We start from the raw sequence: 21,049 nt of genomic DNA on the forward strand, positions 1-21,049 counted from the left end.
TGGAGCTGGCTTACAGTTTCAGAGATTTAATCCATTATTGTCATGGCAGAAACTATGGCAGCGTGCAGACAGACATGGTGCTGGAGAAAGAGCTGGCAGGAATCAGGAAGAGCATTTGAAAATCCAAGGCCCACCCCTAGTGACACACTTCCTCCAATGAAGCCATACCTTCTCCACCAAGGCCACACCTCCTAATACTGCCACTCTTTACAAGCCTATGGGGACCATTTTCATTCAAACCACTACAGTTGAGAATCGAACCTGGGCCCTCTGCAAGAGCAGCAAGTGTACTTACTTGTTGAGCCATCTCTCCAACCCCATTATAAAAACTTAAAAAGTCATCTTCCTTTGGTTCTAGGGAATTTTAGAAAAGAATGAAGTTAGCTTATGTTTACCTCACCATTCAAACGGTTAAAATACAGTTTTAAAGATTAAGCTATTGTCTTACAATATTGAGAATCTACAAATGAGCAGTCCTTCACTATGCTGCATTTACCAAGTATCATAGAGGGGAAGAACAAGCACTTGGGCAGATAAATGCAAATATACCAGGTACAGGGGTCTGTTCTGCAGATTCTGCTGCTGCTCCCTTCTGTCTTAGTCTTCTATTGCCACGATTTACATGTAGGGGCACATTAAGTAGATTAAAAGGTTAAACCAGGTCTGGTAGTGCACCCCTTTAATCCCAGCATTTGAGAGCAAAGGCACTCAGATCTCTGTGAGTTTAAAGTCAGCCTGGTCTATGTAGTGAGTTCCAGGACAGCCAGGGCTACATAGTGAGACCCTGTCTTAAAAAAAAAAAAAAAAAAACAAAGCAAATAAATTTAGGTAAAATTAATAATAAATTTGAACATATGGAACTCTTTGCTCCATAAACATACACTGTAGTTTTTTTAAAAAAGTAACCTAAGGAACATCTTAAAAACTGGCTGTGTATTTTTAGTGTAGTGTGAGCATTAGGTGTTATTAAAAAATATACCATCAAGATCAGGTAACAGTTTAATGAGAAATCTTCTGAGGAGGTTACAGTAGCTCAAGTTGAAATTTAGGGACTGAGGCAGGACTTTACAAGGCTCTCACTCAAAAGATCCTTCTTCAGGGTACAGTTGCAGAGCACCATATAAAGATGGGAAACAGTTTTAAGATGTAACATTTCCACTTTGGAACATAAAATAATTGAGCTTACATTGTCACCTTCTGCTCAAGACACATGGTTGTAGGAGGAATTTTGAGTACACAGAAGTATGTTCAGGCAGCTAATTCTCCTGACTTAGCAGAATTAAGCCTCCATGTGCTGTGGAGAGATAGTGGCATTTCCAAGGAAGAGGGAGAGTCTGTTCTAGGAGCATTTAAAATGTATGGGGCAGATAAGGATACAGTGCAGTTATAGAAGAGATGGAAGATTAGGGTACAAAGCAGAGTCGGGTGTAGGAGTCAGACCTCGGTGGATACTGTTTTCCTTTCTGAGACATGGTCTCCTTATGTAGACCTTGCTGGCTTGGAACTCACTGTGTAGACCAGTTTGGCCCGGATCTCTCAAGCTCTGCCTGCCTCTGCCATCTGAGTGCCAGTACGAAAGGCATGTGCCACCACACCCAGCCCCTCAGTGAATACCTTTGATTTTGATTTTGAACCTGGAGGAGACCTTCTTCAGAAAGCAGAGGGGTAACATTGGCATTTCGTCCTGAAGCTGTGGAGTGTGCCATCCCTACCTTCTCCCTTCTGCCTTTCTGGTTTTCATGTGGGTTTTCTCAGGCCAAGGAGCATGGAAGGTTGTATTGAATGAGCATAGATAAGTCAGCTTGTGAGCTTATGATTCTGAGAGTGATGTCTGTCTCTTCCATTCCTGCTGGCTTTTGAATGGAAGTATTCAGACACAGAACCAAGGGCTTTTAATACAAAAAAACTAGTTTCTTCCCTTCCTTCCTTCCTTCCTTCCTTCCTTCCTTCCTTCCTTCCTTCCTTCCTTCCTTCCTTCCTTCCTTTCTTCCTTCATCCACACTTCTTTTCTAAGTTAAGGACTCACTAAGTCTGGTCTGGAATTTATTGTTAAGCCCAGGCTGCACCTGAGTGTTGATTATAAGCATGACCTGTTTTATCCGGTGAAAGTTGATGGTTGTACATGCTTCTAGCATGTTTGGGAAAACCAGGTTAGCATAGTTCTTTCTATGAGATTCAAAGCATATACGATACCAGAGATATGATACAGACTCCAGTATGTGGGGGGACTTTCAAAGTAGAAGCATACTGAAGTACCTTAAGGAAAAGATGTAGGTAAGATCACCTAGCCTGTGTAAGCAATTATAGTTCAGAAAATGTATGTTTCTGTGCACTGCATGCATGCTGGTGGTTCCTATGTCAGTGTGGGCCGTGATAGTTACCTTTATGATGGGTTTGTATAAGTGTGGTCCATGATATTCACACACATGACAAAGTCCCCTGATAGTGCATTCTTAGGATGTATCTCTACTAAGTGACTCATGACTGTATAACTCAAGAACAGCAACACTGAGGAAATTAATATATGCAAGCAGATTTTTTATTTTCTTTTTTGTATTGGATAGTTTATTTACATTTCAGATGCCATCTCCTTTCCCCATTTCCCCTCCCTAGAAAACCCCTATCCCATCCCCCCTTCTCCTTTTTGATTTTATACAATTTTTTAATGTTAATCAAAGGCTTTATAAGTTTGGTAATGCTCAATTACAAGATGCCCATACAATCAGAAGTGTAACTCAATACCCAACCTAGATATACCAACTATCTTTGACTGGCAGAGACACGTGAACATCTGACTCTATGCCCCCCCCCCCCCGTCACCTAGTCCTCCTCTCCTTACTCCTCCTCTTCCTCTCTTTACTCCTTCCACCTTAGCTCCTCCTACATATCACCCTTCCTGTTAAAATAAAACTTTCTCTTAAAATACAATTAGAGCATAACTATACCAATTTGTGTCAGTAAGGTACAAGATAGACCCAATACCCAGTCCATCATTTTCTTGACTAACCAGAACCTCTGTCATCCCTCCTAACTAAAAGACTTAGTTTCCAACCTGGCTTATTTCTTGGCTTTAGAATGAATGTCAGCTGAAAACCATCCTCTCAAATCTTTTCTCTCAAAGTAAATAGCAAGGATTGGCTATGAGACTATAAGTCTTCAACCCCATCAGAAATCCAGAATGACTGAGTTAACTGAAATTATGGGAAGCACAAAGCATAGCTTCTAAAACTTAGCCAATTTATAGAGACCACTGAACACCTGGACAGTCCCTATACTACAAAATGGTAGAACATCTGATCTTCAGCCTTCTGGCCCAGGGTCATCTGACAGACCTAGTGATGCAGAATTATTAAGGGCTGATTACTCTGTCTTGGCAGATATAATCACTCAACTATTCCACAAGTGTGTCCTTTTCTGGATAGTGATTTGTCTGTAGATGACAAGAGGCAATTCTTGCCTAGTGACTGTCTCACCACAACTGAAGTAACTCTAAAGATGCTCAATTTCTTCTTAGAATCCAAGACAGGAAGCTGTCAGGAGCAGATAAGTCTCTAATCAAAATGAACATTAATACAGAAGTGTTTGTAACGTCAATTCTGTGGACTTCTGATATTTTGAAAACCAACTATCCATGTAAGGCAATCTGGACTGTTGTCTGTTAACTCCTCTCAACTATTTCTGAATAAAATACAGAAAACACCCTAACAATAAACTCAGAGCCATGAATTTGCTATAAGCCCTTAACTCACAGGCTAACCATCTCAAATCAGTTAGAAAAGTTAAAGAAGGACTGGGTCTAAGCGCAAGCAGATGTTAATAGCAGTGTGTAAAGAGTACACAAAAGTTGGTTTGTAGACACTAAGTTCTGTTGGAAACTGTGTCGAAGTCAGGGAAGAAAGTGTATAATGAATACTGTCAGTAGCAAAGATGATATTAATAGGAGGTCGTGCGTGCTTTTTGAATTAGGAAATAGTTCCAAATGGTAAGTCTAAGATTGAGGTTGTGATAGTGGCTTCAGATGATGGAGTGAGTATAGCGGACGGACTATTTTCCTGCAGTCATGTGACTGGTTCTGAGCCTTGACCTCAGTTTCGTGGTGCTGTGAAACTGCCTCACATCACAAGCATGTACTATTTGAAGCTATGTCAGTTATATTAGGTATCTGTTTATGACAGTAACAACAAACACTCCTTTGGATTGCGGGTTACCGTCTTATTGAATGGATGTGATGATTCCAGTGTGCCCTGTTTTGTATTGTCTTGCTGTTGTTAGAGTACTGCAGTGAACCTTTTTGTGTGTGTGTGTGTGTGTGTGTGTGTGTTTGCATGCAGAATGCTCTGATGTCAAATTCCTGGACACTTATTGGATATATAATAGGTTCTATACAGTGAACATTTGGATAGTGCAAAGTTCTTCAGCTTCTGGTTGCCACTACTGCAGACCCTACCCCCACCTTCAATATTAACCACATTTGAACTGTTTGTAATGCATTTCAAGATGGATTCAGTGACATTTGATGTTTATTTTAAAGATGCCAAGTCTTCCTGTATTAGGATGCATCAGTGTCCACTTGTGTCTATGGAGAGGTCTTCACACATGTAGTTCCATATTAAGGCTGGTGCTCTGTGGTTGAGGAATTCTGAGTGAGATCTTTTCATTCAGCAGCTGTTTTGGGGGATTTTTGTCTATTTAGTGGCTGTCATTTTATTGAATTCCTTGTTGCTTTTTGCTTGTTACTTAATTTTCTCAGGTATTGTATAATTCTATAATATATAATATATACTATAATACATATAACATATATTACAGTATATATAATAACATCCATAATATATTCTATAATTTTATGATAGACTATAATAATATTATAATTATATAATAATTATAAAATGTAATATAATTATAGAATACATTATATAATAACTACTTATAAATTATTTTTGTAGGGATGCCTCCGAGGTTTAGAGTACTCTTCTAGAGGTCTCCGGTTTGCTTTCCAGCATCCATATGGCTGTAACTTTAGTTCCATGGAATTTGATGCCCTTTTCTGACCTCTGCAGGACCTGTATGTCCATGGTGCATAAACACACATGCAGGCAAAACACTTGTACATGTTTAATAAACATAAATAAATTCTAAGAAATGTTTTTGTTTCCTCTTCTCTAACATGTATTTGTTAGATGGTTCTGGTTTCTTGTGTGATTTGTAGTATTAATTTTTCCCAGACAAGCTATAGTTTTCTTGGCTCAGTCTTGGCTTCAGTAGAGAAGTCTCTAGACTTCCTTAGTTAGAGAAAGTCATAGTTTGAGAGACTCATAGCTCTAGTCACCTTGTATCTTAGAGTTTTATTACTGTGAAGAGACATCGTGATGGCGGGAACTCTTATAATGGAAAGCATATAATTGGGGCTGGCTTACAGTTTCAGAGGTTTAGCCCATTGTCACCATAGTGGGAAGCATGGCAGCGTGCAGGCAGACGTGCTGGAGAGGTGCCTGAGAGTTCTACATCTGGATTTGCAGGCAGTAGGTGTGATTGACATACTGGATACATCTTTAGCATCTGAGACCTCAAAGCCCACCCCAGTGATGCACGTCTTCTAACAAAGCCACACCTACTCCAACAAGGCCACACCTTCTACTAGTGCTACTCCATATGGGCCTATGGGGCCATTTTTATCCAGACTACTACATTCCACTCTCTGGTCCCTATAGGCTTATAGACATATCATAATGCAAAATGCATTTTATTCCAACTTCAAAAATTCTCATAGTCTATAACGATTCTCAAACTTTAGAGTCTCTTTTGAAATTAAGGCAATCTCTTACCTGTAATTCTCTGTAAAATCAAAATAAAAAAGCAGATCCCATACTTCTGACATATAATGTCACAGAGTATACATTATTATTCCAAAAAGGAGCAAAGTGATGAATTACTGTCCCAAAGCAAAACTGAAAACTATCTGGACAAACTCCAAACTCTGCAGCTCATGTCTGATGTCAAAGCAGTCCTCAGATCTCAATTCCTTTCAGCTTTGTTGACTGCAACACACTCCTTTCTCCTGGGTAGCAGTCCCTCAGCAGGTCTCCCATGGCTCTGGCATCTCGAACATCTTGGGGTCTCCAAGGCAACCCAGGCTTCATTTTCACAGTTTTACACAATGTCCTCTAGGCCTCCATGCAGTGATATCCCTGACACATGCCTGTCACAATAGACTTCCTTAGCCATAGAGGGAGACTTATAACCCTTTTCTTGTAACTTTGACTCTAAAGCCAGATCCACGTGGCTGAAGTGTCATCTTTACTGGCGTTCTGTTTTTGATGGTTTCCTTCACTGCCCGAGCTTGGCTGTCCTAAAACTCAGTCTCTAGACCAGGCTGGCCTCAAACTCAGAGAATTGACTGCGTCTGCTTCTGGAGTGCTGGGATTAAAGGCGTGTACCACCACACCAGGTCCTAAACTTTTCTTTAATTTCTTTTCACAAGTTGAACTCTTAGCTGGGTGGGATCTTTCCCTGAGGACAGTGCACCCTTTATTTTACTTAACATTAGAATTTCCTTTAATCTGTTTATCTCCTTGAACACAGGACTTAGCTTCATTCTGCTTCTCAGTGGCCCCTCTCTCCTTGAGCTGCGCACTTTGCATTGTTCTTGTTTAGTTTGCTCTTTTTCATTGCATATCTTAAGAGTCAAAACTAATAATCACGCGACAGAATCAATACTAGACTGTTTTGACATTTGTTCTGCCAGCACAGTGAGTCCACAACCCTTCAATTTAACCTCAGGCAGACTTTTTGAAGAAGGACAAAAAGCCGCCACATTCTTTGCCAGAATATCACAGGAATGATCTCTAGGCCCTGTGGTGATTTTCTTCTCTGTAACCTCTTGATCCAGGCCCCCACAGCTCAAACCACCCTCAGCACCACTGTCTTCCACGTTCCTAATTGCATGGCCAATTAAGCCCCACTCAAAGTGTTCAACTGCTTTTCCAAAAAAGTCCCAAAGTCTACATTCCTCCCAACATGAGCATGGTCAGGCCTATCAATCACAGCAATATCCCACTCCCAATACCACGTTCTATTTTAGGGTTTCATTGTTATAAAGAGACACCGTGACCACAGCCACTCTTAGGAAGGACACCATTTAATTGAGGCTGGCTTACAGTTTCAGAGTTTCAGTTCATTATCATCATGGAGGGAAGCATGGTGGCATGCAGTTTGACATGGTGCTGGAGAGGTAGCCGAGAGCTTTTCACCTGGATCCACAGGCACAGGGAGAGACTGCCACACTGGATGTTTTGTGGAGTAGGTGGTGAGTGAATTAGTTGGCTGGTTAAAAAACACGTAGAATTAGACTTGCTGATTTAGTGATACCTGGCTTACTTATTGGCTCACTAAGCTTTTTAGCCTTGGGCCAGTAACTCAGTTCATCAGAGCATGCCTCCATAATGGTATCAGGTCATGCTGGGGACGGGGTGGCTGTCTCTCACTGGGTCCTTGAACTTGCTGTTTTCCTGCCTGAGCTTCCCTGCTGTGGGGATTATAGGCTAAGCCTATAAAGGTCTTGGATTCTCAAGTTCAGTCTGTGTTACCTTTATTCCCTAAAGCCTCCATGCTTTGGGTGCCTAGAAACCTACTCTACTATGGGCCTGTGATCCCTGACATGGGAGACTATGAGATTCACTTTGTTATTCATTCCTGCGCCCAGATCTGAAGTGTGTAGACTTGTAGGGGCTTCAGATGGGCCTTGTCCTATAGGACCTAGGCATCTCAGGGTCTGGCCTTGCCCTCTCCTGTGGTCTGAAGAACTCACACCCCATGGAGATAGGACAATAGGTATGGTACAAAGGCAGCCAGCTTGTGTATTTTACTTGATATGCTTTAGAAAATACTGAAGCCAGCATATGGTAAAATATGTTTTTAAATAAAAAAAAAATCATAAAATTAAGATTTAGAAATTTCAAGTGGAAGCATTAAATATCAAACATCTTGAAATAATCTGTAAATTAGAACAAATTCCTTGTTCCTTTGTAGTCCCAGGAAACCTTTTACCCACTATAAGCAAAGCTAAAGCTGGCTGCACTGGGTGCTGTGATCAGCGGTGGTCAGCTGAGATGGGGTCCTCAGGCTCCTCAAGCTCCTGAGACGGCTTTTCCGTGTACCCTTCCAGCAGATGGTCTGAGCGATGTTTTTTACCCTCCTCCCCTTTTATATTTAGGAGATTATTGAATGCTTTTGGAACAGAAATTAGTATTCTGGCAGTTGTTTTCGTAAAGGCGTTTGGAATCTACCAGAGTATCTTGACAGAAAATGGGCTTCTTTCTCCTGTATCGAGATGGGAAAGAGATGCTCTCGTCAGATGATCCTCAGGAGATGGCAGGAGCTATGTCTAGACATATGTCATGGCATTTTAAGAAAATTACGTAGTCAATCCGAAAGTTTAGGAAGTGAGGAAGTAAGTCCTTTCACAGAGCCCGAGCTGGAGTTAACTGCAACTTGGGTGTGGGTTCTTTTCTGCGCTTTACCAGCTCTTTAGCCTGGGCAGCTTAGCTTTGCAGTGCCCCAGTTCTCCTGTCTGCAAAAATGGGACAACCGTGTCTTCTTTGTGAAGGTCAGAAGAATGTGACAGCTCCGTGAGAGTCAGGGGTCGGAGACACAGACATGAGCATTATTCATACTTCTGTTCTGGACCGACAAGCCAATGTTATAAGCTATGCTACTTTCAGATGATTCTCAGCGAGCACAGTTTGTTTCACTCTCTCTCTTTTTTTTAACCTCAAGGGAGTATTCTAGGCTTGGTGTGCTTACAGTGAAAGACGTGAGTGAGCGGGGTGTGGTCTCGAGCATTGCCGTCTAAACCTGTGTTGATGACTTTGTGCTTTTAGGTATACCAAGCTTGGCTACGCAGGCAACACTGAGCCACAGTTCATTATTCCGTCATGTAAGTAAAGCTCTTCCTCGGGGTCTAAAGGCTTGTGTTTCTCAGCGTTTTAAAGCATCCCAGTTCTGTGTATCAGGGTGTCTTTGTAATGTTTTTAGTGTCTTCTTTTAGACTGTCACCCACTTCCTTGAAAGGGCTGCCTAACTCTGAGTGTCACTATGGGAGGCGGTTGTCACCTGGACCTCATTAGCAGCACACAGGTTCTCAATCCCTTCAACTCTTTCTTTGGTTGGCTTTCTAGTTTCACCTCGGGAGGCTTCAAGGGGCCTTTCATTGTTTTCTAAGTGTCTGGAACAGTCACTCTGGTTCCTTAAGACTGATCTGTAACTGTAGGGAAGCACAGTTTCACCTGGCTGAGTATCTATGGCATGGCACCAGTTACTGCTGAAACACTGTTTGTTTGCTTGCTTGTTTGTTTGTTTGTTTGTGAGAGGCCTGTGATTGCCCTTGCCGTACCATTCAGAATGTTCTGTTTGTTTAACAGCAGCCAAGGGTGGTGCACTCAGGTGTCATGCCTTGGGCATGGGCTCCCCCTAACTGTTCTTTATTGCCCATAGGCATCTTTCCAGAGGGATAGTCAGGCTTTAGAGATAGACTTCTCTGGTTTGAATCCCAGAGACATTTTGCCCAAAGGAAAGGGGAGTAAACCTGTTTGTTGCTGCTGAGACCCTAGGACCCCAGCTCAGAAGGAGAGATTGGATACAGTGTATTCAAGTCAAGGCCAAAGCCTTTCTGTGGTTAGTGTGAGCATCCGATCACTAGACAGCCCACTCCAGATTTCTTGAGGAGATCTGAGCCACAAGTTCCAGTTCTGTGCCTGAGGGAGAGTGACAGCCCTGGCTTCCCTGGGGTGTGCAGGTGCCATATGTGGGGTATGCCTGGTGATGGGTGTTATTGGTCTGCTGTGTCCTCATTTTATTCATAAAGTGTAGTGTTGTCTGATAAGGATGCCTAAAGAATAGCAGACCAGGGGACTTAGTCACCAGAATCATATCATGATTCTGCAAGTCCAGAGTCCAAGTTCAAGTGCACACCTGGTGGCACATCTTTTCCCAGACTTATGGAGGGGCTGTTTTCTTCCCCATTGTGCTATCATGTCACCTTTGCTCTGTGTGAGCATGTGTGATTGTGAGAGAACTGGTGTCCCTTCCTATCAGGCTGCCACTCAAATTTCATTACGACCCTGCCCTTGTAACCTTTGAAAAGTCACTATCTTCATAAAAATCCTGTCTCCAAATTTAGCAATAATGGAAGCCGGCCTTCTTTCTGTGGAGGCTTAGTTAGGCCCATGACCTTTGACCCCTCCATGACCTCTGACATCTGTACAGTGATCAGCCACTGAACTTCATCAGGAGGAGTGGTCATTCCATGCTGAGTTGACAAATTGGCCTTTCTCGTTTTTTTTTTTTTCAAAGCAGAGATTAGATTTTTTTAACCTTGTTAAGTGCTTCATCTAGGGCGGACTGACTGCTCCCTTTGCTTTGCTGCCATCTGAAACTCAGCAGCGTTCGGTGAGCTGCACCATTTAACTTGTCCTCATTCATAGAGGGAATTGAAACCTATTATTAGCAGGAGTCACTGTCAAAAGGCAGGTGAGCACTCAGACTGGGGCTGTGAGGAGCTCGGCAGTGACAACAACTAGAAGACTAAAGATGGCAGAGAATGGGGAGTCAGAGGATGGGAATGTTAAAAATTTAGCTGTTTAAAATTTTACTTGTTTGTTTTTATGTGTATGGGTGTTTTGCCTGCATGTATATCTGTACACCATGTGTGTGCAGTGCCTGCAGCGGCCAGAAGAGGGCGTTGGATCCTCTGGGATTGGAGTTACACATGGTTTTGAGCCACTGTGTGGGTACTGGGAATTGAACCCAGGTTCTCTGAAAGAGGGGACATGCTTTCAAGTCCTGAGCCATCTTTTCCTCCTTATCTTTTTATTTTGTAGTTTATATGTGTATGTGGTGTGTGTGCGTGAGTGCTTGTGCGTGTGCACTTGTGCGTGAGTGAAGATCCCTGCACAGTCCAGAAGAGGACATCAAGTCCCTGGATTTATAGGCAGTTCTGAGCCACCTGGGATGGGAACTAGGAGACAAATTCAAGTCCTCTGCAGGAGTGGTATGTGTTCTTAACCATAGGGCCATCTCTCCAGCCCCAAACGGAGATACTGTTAGCTGCGTTCTCGTGGGAGAGCCTTGCCAGAAACACAGTTGAAGATGTTAGTGCAGATGTGGGCGTTGAGGCAGGTGCAGGCCTTCAGTCACTCTGGACCACTCACCCACTGCTCGTTTCTGTGCTGAGAGCTTTTCTGTTTAAGTGTAGAGGTCTCATTTACAAGACCGGTTTGAGGGTGTGTGTGCTGAAGTGGCTTCAGGACAGGTGATCTGAGCTTGCCTGGCATTCACCAGACCCATGTCCCATAGAGCAGGAGAGAGGGAAAGAAGAGGGGCAGAGAGGAGTGAGGGAGTGTGTGTAAGGGCTGTGATCCCCAGGGGCCAAGGCCAAATGTGGGTGTGGAGAAGTGGAAGCTGAGCTCCATGCAGCCCTGCAGGAGATGGGGTTGAAGTTTGGAGAAGAGTCATGTGATAAAGACTGGATTGTCTTTCTAGGGAACCTCATTTTGCACATCAGGAATCCCTTATGAGCTTATAAGCTCCCGGGGGCTTCTTTCAGGGCCTGGCTGCTGGAACTATACTGGAAGTACATCTGTCCAGACTGTTAGTAGATCTGTCCAGGCCTCACTTGTGTTGGTCTGTTGAAGATTTTGTGTAGACTAGGCCTCATTGTTTGGAGGAAGTTTATTCTTTTTTTTTTCTTCCCATTTTTATTTTGAGGTTGTTGGAGACGTTGGGAGCTGAGGAGAGTGTGGTGAGCACAGCAGTAAGGAGGGCAGAGGAACAGGGAATGTGGAGGGGGGGTTCCCTGTGCTCACTGCATCCTGGGGGAGTTGCCAGCAGCTCAGACTAGGTGAGTTCTGGGATGAGGGCTTGCCCACAGAGGGGCCTGAGGCAGTATTTGTTGCTGTTCTTTCTTGAGACTAATCTTACTGTATAGCCCTGGCTGGAACTCTCCATGTAGACCAGGCTGGCCTCTAACTCACATAGCTTTACCTGCCTCTGCTTCCCTGACTGCTGAGATTAAAGGTGTGTGCCCCCACTCCTGGCTTGTTTTTTTTTTTTTTTAATTAAATGAAAGTAAATATAGCCTTAATATTATGGCTTGGTTAATAAAATGCAAAAGAAAATATAGTAAAGTTCCCTGGACCCCACCTACAGAAGCACACTAACATTTCATCTTCATGTCAGAGTAAACACCTCCAGTCAGGTGCTACATAAGGCAGTGCCGGCCAGCGCTGGCTGGCGGGCGTGTGACACAGGCCTTGGAACGTTTCAGTTGGTATAAGTGTACCTGAAGGGAGGTTCTCAGATGTCAGCTGTCTGTGACCGACACCCTTCTGGCTGAATCTCAGCCCTTCCTTCCTGTTCTTTCCTCCGGTGGGTATTTTCTGCCTAGGTCTCTAGTGTTATGTTTCAGCTTTACATCCTGTGTAGAAAGGTCCGCTGTGCTGTGAATTTTTAAAGCAATTTTCTACAACATTTCAGCATTATCTTAAAAAACAAACTCTTCAATGCTGTCTTTAGTATCTATCACTGCTAATGTGTGCAGTTGTAAAGCTGAGTATGGTGTGAGTATAACACTTAGTCTCCTTTTGCAGACCAGATCTTAAACTCACAACCCTCTTGCCTCGGCGTCCCTGTGCTGGGATTACAGACATAGGTCATTACATCCAGCTAACATTTTAGCAGCATGAATATTTCCCGGTTTTCTATTATGTGAAACAATGTAGCGAACATCTCCTATGCACACGCCCATCTTCCTGAGCTGGGATCTCAGCAGCTCTGGTTGTGTGGCCGCCATGCAGCTGTCTGATTTCTCAGGACTCCAGTGTTGGCCTCTGCCCACCAGCAACTCCAGTGAGGGTCTGTCTTCCCTGCGACAGCCTCAAATTCAGTGAATGTAATGTTACCTGGCTTCTAGAATTTTATTTCTCTAATTATCGGTAAAGCTAAGCACTATTTATTAGCTGTTCAATGCTTTTTTTTTTCATTTTTAAAATTGCATTTTTGGTAAGTTTGGGTGTCATGGGGACACTTAGCACCATGTACTGGTTTGTTACGGCTATTGTTCCTATTCTTGTGATTATTTGTTTATTTTTGTGGCGTCTGTGTGTACTAACCACTGAGCTACATTCCTGGTGCACTGTGACACTTTTAAACTGATTTTTTTTTGTCATCTAGAAATTTTAAATTTTGATAGAGTTTCAGCTTGTAATGTCTCTATTTTTAAAAGTGCACTCCCATTCCAAAGAACTCATAAGGAGTTGTGTATTTTCCGAGTTAAGTTTTGAATATGCATGAAAGACAGCTAGCTGATTTTATTTCCAAGTCCAAGCCAGTTAGTTGCCCCCGCACCAGTGATGACAAGTGCACTCCCATGTGACACTCCTTTTCTGTCACACCAAGGTCACACTTATGCTTGGGAATATTGTTCTGGAGACAGGATTTGCTTTACCAGATAGCTCAGGACTGTTCATCTTCTGCCTCAGCCTCCAGAGTGCTGGGATGACAGATGTGAGCCACCGTGCTGGCTCATGCTTAGGTCTTTGTTTTCTTCATTGACGCGTTTGTCTGTCTCTGCTTCAGGGATGCAGTCTGAATCCCACTGTTGTGTTGTACAGTTTTCTTTAGTGGCTTTGATGGCCTTTCTTTCTTTCTTTTTTTTTTTTTTTCTGAGACAGGGTTTCTCTGTGTAGCCCTGGCTGTCCTAGAACTCACTCTGTAGACCAGGCTGGCCTCGAACTCATTGATGGCCTTTCTTTCTTTCTTTCTTTCTTTCTTTCTTTCTTTCTTTCTTTCTTTCTTTCTTTCTCTCTTTCTCTCTCTCTCTCTTTCTCTCTCTCCTTTCTTTCTTTCTCTCTTTCTCTCTTTCTCTCTCTCTCTCCTTTCTTTCTTTCTCTCTTTCTTTTTTTCCTTCTTTCTTTTTTGAATGACTTGGCTCTTTATACTGTAAATTTTAGAATCAGTTTGATAATTATAAAAAACTACGAGGAGGTCTTGATTTGAAATACTCTTTTTAGAGACTAATTTAAGATTTTTTACATTTAATTGATATTCACGGATAAGAATTGAGTCGTCAGTTCCTGTTCGTGAAGGCAGAAGGGGCACTGCCATTGTTCATTCATGTCTTGTGGGTTCGTCAGTAAAAGTTTTATCTTCTTTAAACTCTTCCACATGCTTTTTTTTTTTTGGTTAGATTTATTTTTTAGCAGTTTTTATGTTTTATTGTGTGTGAATTTGTTTTTAAAATTAAACTTTCTAATTAGTTCTTGCTAGCCACATAAGCACACTCTCGGGGCTGGAGCTGCTCAGAGTGTGTACTGCTCTTTCCAAGGATCTGAGTTCAGTTCCCAGTTCTCATGTTAGGCAGTTCACGATTACCAGTAAGTCCAGCTTTAGGGAATCCGGTGCCCTCTTCTGGACTCTGTGAGCATCTGCATACACACATGCATATTCCTACATACAAATGCAGACATACACGCGTAGCTTGAAATAAAACAAATCATAAAAAAATAGCATGTTTGAGATGTGTAAGTTATTTTTGCGTGTAGCAACATTTGTTTGACAGTCTGCAGATAAACCCTCCCCTTCCTTTCGTCCTCCCTCCCTTCCTCCCTCTCCCCCGGCCCTGTTTGTGGTATATGTACTATGTGGGCGTGAGCACTTGTGAATGTCTGAGGACAGAGGTAAGAGGTTGGCATTGCTTGTTGCTCTGCACCTTAATTTTTGAGACAGTGTCATTCTTTTACCTTAGAGCTTTTCAGCTGTGCGAGGCTGCCTCACCAGCCAGTAAGCTCCTGTTTCTGCCCACCCAGCACTGAGACTCTGGATACTTAAGTCTCTGCTCGGCCTTCACCTGGATGCTGGGGATCGGAACTCGGGTTCTCTTGCTTGCGCAGTGAGCACCTTACTGATTGGGCCATCTCCCAGCCCCATCTGCAGGCAGGCCATTGTATTGCTTGCAAGTAATGGTTATGTTTGGCTTCTAATTCTGGTCTAAATTTTGCTTCCTGATTGTGGCTGTTTGTGTTTGCTTGTTCTTTTGGGACATTTATTTATTCTTGTATGTGGGGTGCACATGCCACGGTATGCATGTGGAGATAGAGGACAACTTCCAAGAGTCAGTTCTCTTCTTCTATCATGTGGGTCCCAGGGATGAAACTCAGGTCCTCAGGCTTGCTGGCATCTTCACTGGCCAAACCATCCTGCTGGTCTTTGGGGGCTGTTATGTTGGCTAGAACTTCTATTAAAACAGTAATTAGAACTGAGACTAGCAGGTGCTTTTAGTGTTTCATTAGTGGTTCTATATAGGTTCTTATGGCCGTGCCATTTCAGGTTTAAACAATGCTCTAAGAGTTGTGTCCAGTAACACATGCCTGGAATGAGCCCTTGAGAGGCAGAGGCAGGAGGACCAGGGAAGTTTGTCTTCTTCATGTTGATTATATTCCAATTTTTTTCTGAACAGAAAACTTAAGACAATGATTTTAACTAATAAGACGTGATGTTTTCCAGACACTTGCTGTTTTTTCTTTTTTTGTTTTTTTGAGACAGAGTTTCTCTGTGTAGTCCTGGCTGTCCTGGAACTAACTCTGTAGACCAGGCTGGCCTCGAACTCAGAAATCCGCCTGCCTCTGTCTCCCAAGTGCTGGGATTAAAGGCGTGCGCCGCCACTGCCTGGCCTTACTTGTTTTTCTAAAGGCAATTGTTCATTATAAATTTGACTCCTACAGTTCTGCTGTGATGGTTTGACATTTGAAGTATTTCTTACTATTTTATCTTCATTCCAAACGTGCTAAACAAAGAGTTACTCTGTGTACTTGAAGCCTTACTTTAAGGAAACACTCCTTGACTACATAAAACACACATATAGAACACATTCTTAATATTTGCAGAAGTCTATTTGTACAAAAGTGAGACTGGTTTTTATTGTGCAGCTTTCCTCAGGGGAGACAAAACCCAAAAGAGAAGTAACAACAAACTAGATACAAAGAAACAATCTGGGAGCTGGGCAGGATAACCCAGCACTGTACTCCAATCAGGAGGCTGAGGCAGAAGGATGGAGCGGTTTGAGCCAGCCTGGACCACACAGCAAGATGAGTTTGTCTCAAAAGCCAAAGCCAACCAAGCAGTAAAATCCTATTCTGCCCCAGGGAGCTGGCTTTGATACAATGGGTGTGCACAGTTCTTCGTTTGAAGCTTCTCCTGAAGAGTGTTCCAGTCTTGTTCTAGGGCCCCTGTTTGGTAATGTACTATCTGTGCCATCTCTATCTGATCTAGCAGTTGTCTTATTTAAGCTGGTGTTTCTGATTCTTGCTATATGGTTTATTTAGATTCTTTACCTTGTTTTAAGGGGGAATGCCTCTTTGTTTCTGGAAGTTTGGGGTCAAAGTGCAAGATTTCCGCTTGGCCCTTTTGGACACCTAGTTGGGAAGGTTCTGTGTTAGTGCTGAGTGGGGAGGGGGTCAGGGCTCTGTGGGTGCTGGGGTAGCTGGGCAACCTAGGCTAGACAAGAGCTCTACCACTGGGCCCCATCTCCAGCTCAAGCTTGTGTGTCTTTATTGCTTTGCTTGGATTCTATTGCCTGCCATATAATTATGAAAATAACTACCATCTCCCTCCCCCACTTCCTCCCTATTCTCTTCCCGCTTCCTCCCTGCTGCCAAAATTTAGCTCTGTCAGACCTGGGCTTAGAACAGGGAGGGATAAGATTTACTTTACTGTCATTTAAATTTCTGCTTGTCCTCCTTTATTTCCCGTTAAGTCTTAGGCCCATTGAGGGAGGGGTGGGGTGGGGATATGGCCGCCTTCTTCTTCTTCTTCTTCTTCTTCTTCTTCTTCTTCTTCTTCTTCTTCTTCTTCTTCTTCTTCTTCTTCTTCTTCTTCTTCTTCTTCTTCTCCTCCTCCTCCTCCTCCTCCTCCTCCTCCTCCTCCTCCTCCTCCTCCTCCTCCTCCTTCTACTTCTTCTTCTTTTTTGCTTCATGTTTTGCCCCCAGATTCTTGGCAGACTTGAGAGATGTCATGAATTGTAGGATCTTTTTTCCCTCACCACCTCACATTCTGTAGTACTGGCTTGACAGTTTAATCGGAAATTTATACATAATTAAGCTTGTTCTTGCCAGAAGATAAAATAACTCTATCTTTTCCCCTTTTTGAAGAAAAAATTTTATGTGTGCGGGTATCTTGCTTGCTCATGTCTGTGCACCACATTCATTGTTTTGCCCACAGATGTCAGAAGAGGGCGCCAGGTTGCCCTGGGACTCTAGTAACAGGTGGTTGTGCGCCAGCTGATGCTGGGATTAGAGCCCAGGTCTTCTGTGAGAGGTGCAAGCACCCTTAACTACTGAGCCATCTCTCCAAGCCCTTCTTGTATCCTCCTCTTTTCACTGAGACATCCCATTCACTCTTGAAATGCTGCTTTAATTCTACTTCTGTAATAATTTGAGTGTGTCAGAAAATCTACCTTTAGAAATAATTTATGTGTATACTTACTTGTTTTGGAATAATGTTTTACATTATCATTATTATTATTATTATTATTATTATTATTATTATTATTGGTGTGTGTGTGTGCTTGTGGCACAGTGTGCACAGAGGTCAGAGGTCAAGCTGCTGGTGTCAGTTTTCTCCTTCTACCCATTGGTCCCAGAGGTTGACCTCATGCCATCAGGCTTGGTGGCAAGCACCTTTACCCCTGAGCCATCATGTCAACCCTGGAATAATTTTTTAAGATGAATTTACTGCAAAGCTTATATCTTACAATTCCAGATAGGTGTGCAGTTGGATTTATTTTAAATGTCCCGCTGTGGAAGTAGTGGGATGTCAGGGGCTGCCTGCGGCACAGGATGATAGGCTGACACAAAGTTACAAACTCACTTAACTCAGCTCTGCAGTTCTTAACTGTGAGCTCGTGGATGACAGCTTTGTGTAGCAATGCCGAAAGCTGGACGCAACCTGCTAGAGTGCAAACATTTGAATTTTGTTCTGTTATCTTCCCTCCCGCCCCCATAATTGAAAAGCAAATATGTTTAGTAGCTAAAGAGAGCAGCCACTGTGGTTCTTCCGCCCAGGGTTAGCTGTGCCCGGCCTTGACAGTCTCAGGCCCACACAGGGGGTGGTCTGTGACTGAAATGGAGCTTGTGGTTCTGAAAGGACACTTGGTAGCTCTGTGTGAGGCTTTGATACAGTTTCACCACCTCTGACTTCAGATGAGTTAGGACACCTGAGTGTGCCTTGTCGCTATTTTGATTTGTTCTACAGAGCAGTTTGTATCTTTATTCACTCTGACACTCCTTTAGAGTGACTTTTAAAAGGTGACTTATTGGATGAATCCATTGTCACAGTGTTTCCTGATTTCTCCCCGGAGTGGTTCCATCTTGCTGCCCCTTTAAGTGTTCAGGCACATTTCAGTGTGGTACTCTGTCCCTGTTGAGTGTCTGTCTGTATTATGTAGTGCTGCAGCCCTGCTTAGGGGGTAGTGGGATGTGTCCCCCTCCTCTCATGCTGAGAGCACTTACTGCAGAGCAGCTAACCTGGAAGTACTGAGCTCCATGTGCAAAGGGGATCTCACTTTGTGAAGTAAAATCGTATCAGAAAGATCACCCCTCCCCCCTTTGAGGTACACACAGGATTTTCGTGGTGGAACTCTGAGGACCTCCTGTTTATTTGCAATGGTGACTGTGGCTTCACCAGACATGCACTAAACCCCTTAGGAGTTTCTGTTGGCATAATTACAGAATTAGGCTTACGTTAGAATAATTTGGCATAGTTTGAACATTTTCCAAATTCACAACCAGTATTTCAGTAGCGTAGAGTGTTAACGCGACACATGTTTCTTTGTTGCTCACTGGTGGCAGCTGCTCAGGTGCAAAGTCTGGCTCTGTTTCTTGGAAGCAGCATGACCTCGATCATTGGCATAGCAGTGCCTACCTGGTAGGCTCCCCTGAGGACTCAGTGACAGTGCACACACAAAGGAGCAGCAGAGCGCTCTCTAACGCTATGTACCTCTTACTTTATGATTTGCATGTGCCCACCCCGGAGATGTGGCAGAAGACATACATTTTCTGACTTGGAGTCTCTAGTTTCCATGGTGGACTGGTTGGCGTTCTTTATGAAGAATGTGTTATTGGGCGTAGGAAGGGCCAGTGGACATTGAGAACATGTGCCCCCGTCTGCTTGGTAGTCAGGGAAGGTTTCCAGGAGGGATGGCTTTCCCCAGAGAAGAGAAGGAACTAAGAGGAGAAGGAACTGAAGGGAACTCCAACTGCGACCAGGGGTTAGGAATATCAATGCAAACTGAATCTTTGTGGAGTGTTTCACAGTTTATTGGATATTAAATTCTGGAGTATAGTTTATATGATTATTTATTACTATGTGTAGCTGCAAATATGTACTGTTAAGATCTTCTGTGATATTGTTGTTTGAATACTTGTGTTTCTCTTTTTGCAAAGATGCTGGCCTATAACCTGATAGCTTCATTTTAATTGGAAGGCCCAACTCCCCCCACTCTATAAATAGACTCTATGTCTAAGACTATTTGACGTCATTTTGTTAAAATGACTTCAGAACACATACACATTGTTTTTCAGTTTCCCTTAATCTTCTATGCTATATAGAATTTTACCCCCCTCCCCCACCAAACCATATTTTACAGTCAACCTGTGGTGGGTGTATGGTCCACAACATCCCCTGGTTTCCTAAGGGGTCCTTCCAGATGAGGCCAATAACATTGCTTCTGTGCCGACATTTAAAGCAGTTCCCTTCCGTCACGCTAAGACGATACTGGAAAAGAGTTGTTTCTGTTACTTCATGTGCTCACCACGCCTTCCGTGAGCATCCCAATCCCCCCCACAACCTCAGCAGTCACGTTCACTCAGACGGACATATAGATACGTTAACCATTCCTGATAATTCAGACAGTGCATGGAGAGTGACGGCATCCTTGTGAAAGAAAAACATCTGTTTCCCTCCAGGTATCGCCATCAGAGAATCCGCAAAGGTAGTTGATCAAGCCCAAAGAAGGGTGTTGAGAGGAGTTGATGACCTCGACTTCTTCATAGGGGACGAAGCCATCGATAAACCTACCTACGCTACCAAGGTAAAGTTGTACCAGCAGTGTGTTTGTGTAAGAGCAGAGCCAAACGGAGCAGAGCCTGGCTGTGTCTGGAGGTTGTACCCGTGAGTTGTGGAATGCTCCTTCTTTCTTATGCTCAGGTGGAGGTGGTTAGTTGAACAGAAGGGGTTGTTTTTGAAGAGGTGGATCTCTGAGTGGAGTACCAAGTGAGCTAACAGCCCCGAGTCACACGGTTGTCAGCAGGGTGAGCAAGATCTGCTCTTCTGGGAAGGCGCAGGTTGACTAATGCACATCTCAGATTTGGAGACTTGCAGAATGAGTGACTAAGAAGAAGCACTAATACTAAAGCAGGTGGTTTGTTTTCTTTGTAAGAAATAATTTAAATTACTTTTTAAATTTAGCGTACAAAGTGATGGATTGCATCCTGACATTTTCGTGGACACATGTCGTTGTACTTTGTTCTTCTTCTCCCCTACTTCCTCTAATGACCTCATGACTTCCCTGGTCTACCTGCTCACTCTCACCGGCTTCCTCCTCCCTGCCTCCAAATACTCCTCCTTTGTGCCCTCATGACACGTGAACTCCATCATTCTCCTTTTCTCCCTCCTCCCTTAAGTTCACCTCCTCTCCACTCATGGTACACACACACACACACACACACACACACACACACACACACACACACAAAGATAGAAAGTGCCAGAGCTGGAGCCAGACAGAGAGGGAGAGAGATTGATATAAATCAAGGTTCCATATATGAGAGAAAACATGCAGTATTTGTTTTTCTGAGTCTGGCTTATTTTATTTACCTTAACAATCTCCCTTTGCATCTTTTTTTTTTTTGAATTGTCGTGATTTCTTTCTTTCTTTTTTTTTTTTTTTTTGGCTAAATAAAATTCCATTGTGTCCCAGTACTACATTTAAAAGGAATCC

General features: G+C 43.2%; 1 protein-coding gene across 3 annotated transcripts in view; it reads left to right on the forward strand.

Moving 5' to 3' along the window:
• Positions 1-21,049, forward strand: part of Actr3b (actin related protein 3B) — a 95,517-nt gene that overhangs the window by 39,915 nt on the left and 34,553 nt on the right. For 2 of the 3 annotated variants that reach the window (XM_034519097.1, XM_076913274.1), the window contains exons 2-3: positions 8,880-8,935; positions 20,016-20,140. In XM_034519097.1, the coding sequence (XP_034374988.1) occupies positions 8,880-8,935; positions 20,016-20,140 (181 nt within the window). The remainder of the gene's footprint in view (positions 1-8,879; positions 8,936-20,015; positions 20,141-21,049) is intronic. The other variant, XM_034519098.2, reaches the window with a different exon arrangement.

The sequence above is a fragment of the Arvicanthis niloticus genome, chromosome 15 (assembly GCF_011762505.2).
Source record: "Arvicanthis niloticus isolate mArvNil1 chromosome 15, mArvNil1.pat.X, whole genome shotgun sequence".
Classification (NCBI taxonomy): domain Eukaryota; kingdom Metazoa; phylum Chordata; class Mammalia; order Rodentia; family Muridae; genus Arvicanthis; species Arvicanthis niloticus.